This window comes from Bombus fervidus, chromosome 15 (assembly GCF_041682495.2).
Source record: "Bombus fervidus isolate BK054 chromosome 15, iyBomFerv1, whole genome shotgun sequence".
In the NCBI taxonomy this organism is placed as follows: Eukaryota; Metazoa; Arthropoda; class Insecta; order Hymenoptera; family Apidae; genus Bombus; species Bombus fervidus.
Genome location: NC_091531.1, coordinates 188075 through 191762, shown reverse-complemented (window position 1 = coordinate 191762; position 3688 = coordinate 188075). Strand labels below are relative to the sequence as shown.

Below are 3688 nucleotides of genomic sequence, written 5' to 3'. Positions count from 1 at the left end.
CATTTCATTAAAAATATGTGTTAGAATTACAATTTACAATTTTCAAATACAGATATTTCTAAGCATATAAATAGCATAGATTTAACACCATAAATGTAATATAAGATAGATTTTATATGTTATAGAACTTTGTGTCATGATTTATTGTGTTTATCGTGAAAAACAGGAGAGTTATACTTTTATCTATATTTCAATAAAATGCCAATATTTAAATTATGGATCCAAATTTTAATTTCTGTTTTTTATTCCATTATAACCATTTCCATAATTAGCAGAATGATTTATATTCTAACATAAATTTCGAAACAGAAATAAATAATTACATAAGACATATTACAGTTGGAGACACGTGAGTAAAATGGAGAAACAACTTGCTTTTCTGAGTGAATAGATGAACAAAGGTTCAAGACCTCAAACAATAGTGTTAAAGTATTATAATTTATTAATACAAATCTACAAATATTTTGTGTTTTTTAAAATACGAAATGTGTTGAATTACGAATTAAATCATTTTCTTCCAACAGTTTAATTTTTAGTTGCTTTCAAGTACGTTGAAGCTCTTGTTCTCTAAGAAACACTTCATCAAGTTACCAGCCTTCTTGCACTTGTTGGGACCAGCTGTAATGACAAAAAATAAAAATCATTAAATAATCCTGTTCATATCGTAAATGCTTTACTAAAACTTTTATTTAATATTTAAGATAGAGTTAACATTTTTAACAACGATGTCCTACTCACTGGTGTGTTTGCATTTGGAGACCACATTATCAACTTTGTCCGCGGGCGATCCGCCAACTACCATCTTTTCCCTGGCAACGTCTTCCTTGATGTCTCCATTCTCGTCCATCTGTGCAACAGGAATAAAAATATTTTTCTTTTATTTTCTTCTATATATAGGATATCATATGTAAAGAATTTAGGATTTCAGATTATAACTTATACAAAGTAATAAGAGACACTTAATCAATATATAAGTCTTGAAATTGATTTCAAATTTTTCCATGTATTCACTTCCTTTCCATGCATTTATAAACTTTTTTAATTAAAGCGAAATAGTTTAAATTGAACTTTTTATGACAATTTCGTTACTTACGATTCCGATCTTCTTCAGCATGCAGAAGGAAAAACAAGCAAGTTTTTCATCGTCCTGAGCAACATTGCCTTTCTTGGCATTTTCTACCACCTCTGAAAATCGAACAATATTGATTAAAGTTCTCTGTTCAATTGTTCGCAATTTGTTTCGTTGTTTGCTACTTACGTGGGTCGACACCACTCTCTGTGGTGCAGGCTGTCCTGTATTCCTCCAATTTGGCTTTTTGATCCTCTGTGAGCGCCTGAAAATATTAGTATATATTGTAAAGACTTTGAAATATAAATAAATATTTAGTGAAATGTTATTAGTAGTTTAAATGATTAATGTTTTCAGTTTGTAAGTATAAAATACACATATGAATTCTTTCTTTTCTCTTTTTGATATGACAATTAACTTTTTAGAGTTATCAGTTCCTTCAACAGATTCAAAAAGAAGAAATTTTATATTTTAATTATTATATTTCCTTTATCCTTGATGTTAACGCAATTTTGTTTTTGCAGTCACTGAGTTCTTTCTTATACATCGCCTTAGTCATATAATAACAAGCTCCGAAATTATTGTTTAATTCAATTAAAAATCTTCTTAATCATTTTCAGGACGTAAGACAGATAAGTTGCACGATTAAAATTAATAAAATCATTATACAACGACTACGATAAAGATATCTTTATTCAGAGAATTCAAAACAATAATATTATATGTAAACGAAAAAAATTTATTAAAAAGATTAAATAAATTGCAGTTAAAATGATAACAGAAAAGATGAGAAGAGTAAAAGATTTCAAAATTTACCAAAGCACCGGCTAGACAGAAGGCAAAGATGATAGCGGGCGAGCGCATCTTTCTTTAGGAGTTGTTGAGGAGCTCGAGTAAACACGGTCTGTACGAATGTTCACTATGAACTGAATACGCATTAAATGTTTCTCGAGTTTTTATAGTTATAGCTACAATCATTGACGATGGCACATCCCATGATTTCTCCCTCCATTGGGTATTGGCAAATGCTGCTGTATTTCTCATATGAAAGCTCATCGATATTTCGCCTCCGGTCATCTACCAGAATATAATAAAAGAGAGTACTTATTGATATCTAAAAAAGGACAAAGATATATCGAGATAATTCGTTCCGTTCTTGAAACATTCAAGAGTAAAAAAGTGGTTATTCTTAGATAGAATGATGACGTGGATAAATAGAGATAGATCGATAAATTCTCATCTTTTGAAGATTCGTACCTCTAAACACATAAATATTAATGTTCAGTGTAGAAACATCTGTTTGTAAATTTATAAATAAATTTGTAGTTAGACATAAAATTTTTAAGTTTGAAAGTTTAATACTTGATTGATTAATACACTTGGTGCTACTTGATTAACAACATTTAGTTTGGACAATATGTAATTTAGAATAATTTAGTTCCTTTATCAATAGTATGTTCATATAAAAAATATATATAATATTTGTCTATAAATTACAGTTTTTAGCAATCAATATTATAATATCACACAATATGCTTGAAAAAACAACAAATCATTAAAAATGTTCTATCTCCAAAAGGAAGGTGATTCAGCGAAAAATATAAGTATATATCATTAATCAATACATTTGCAAAAGTCCGTTTCAAAATCTACAAATCATAATACTTAATGATCACAATCGACAGATTTCCTATATCAATTTCTTGTACAGTACACCTTTCTGAATGACATAACAATATTTAATAACACTTAGATAAAATTTAAATGGGCGAATGATCAAGGTGTTGGTAGTACATGAATTTCCATACTTCTCGTTATTATACTAAATGTGAGTCAATGATTTTATAAATTGAAACAAATGGAAGGGCAAGGTTAAGGTGCTGACAGAGAATATTTCACATTAATTCAATCCTGATTACGCTGACATGTAATTATATTGGGAATTGGATAGCTCTTGTTGCTATGCGACATTAAACTCGTAACTGATAAGGACGAATGGAACTATGCACTGAATAACACCAAAAAGAATTTTTCTGTTTTGTTTAAGAATAATAATATATTTTTTTTTATGCAGGAGGACTCAAGCTGAAGAACGATAAGGCGAGTTCGACGCGATTTCTCGAGGGTCAGCTGCTGCACAGGAGAAATGATAAATGTGATGATACAGTATAAACTATTTCGTTCTCTCCAATTGGAAAATACAGAAAGATTTACCATTCTCGTCGAGATAACAAGACGAATTATAAACTTGCAATTACTTACGATAATAATGAAACATATACATATATAGCTGTGCTATAATTATAACTCCTCGATGATTTAATGGCCATTTATGAATTTCAGGTGGCATGATCTGGCTATACTGCTATATTTTTAATACTTTTAATGCCTTATGGCTGAGCAAGCACCAAAAAAACAGAGAATAATTAACGACCATACACAATGTAATGGACATGTGTTTTAAATAGTTTCTTGAATCAATTGCACTAAACTACAAACCACAAAATTTCAAATACGAATTTTGCATTTATTATAATAATTTTAGAATTGTTAGAAAATTATTGTTATAAGAAGGTGATGAGAACCTTCAATTCAAAAATTGATACGATGAAACTATGT

General features: G+C 29.2%; 1 protein-coding gene across 1 annotated transcript; it reads right to left on the bottom strand.

The window, feature by feature from the left end:
• Positions 1–417: 417 nt before the first annotated feature.
• Positions 418–2042, bottom strand: LOC139994749 (general odorant-binding protein 56d-like). Its single transcript, XM_072017662.1, has 5 exons — positions 1886–2042; positions 1259–1334; positions 1094–1185; positions 739–847; positions 418–618 (listed from the first exon to the last, which is right to left on the bottom strand). Exons 1-5 carry the CDS (start codon positions 1931–1933, stop codon positions 533–535), a joined length of 411 nt encoding a protein of 136 aa, XP_071873763.1. The 5' UTR covers positions 1934–2042; the 3' UTR covers positions 418–532.
• Positions 2043–3688: the final 1646 nt, after the last annotated feature.

Bases quoted from the DNA above. Each gene is read 5' to 3' on its own strand.
- LOC139994749 (XM_072017662.1), bottom strand. From the start codon at position 1,933: ATGCGCTCGCCCGCTATCATCTTTGCCTTCTGTCTAGCCGGTGCTTTG. The intron at 1,335-1,885 runs GTAAATTTTGAA...TAATATTTTCAG, and splicing joins TCTGTCTAGCCGGTGCTTTG to GCGCTCACAGAGGATCAAAA. The intron at 619-738 runs GTGAGTAGGACA...TTGTCATTACAG, and splicing joins CTCCAAATGCAAACACACCA to CTGGTCCCAACAAGTGCAAG.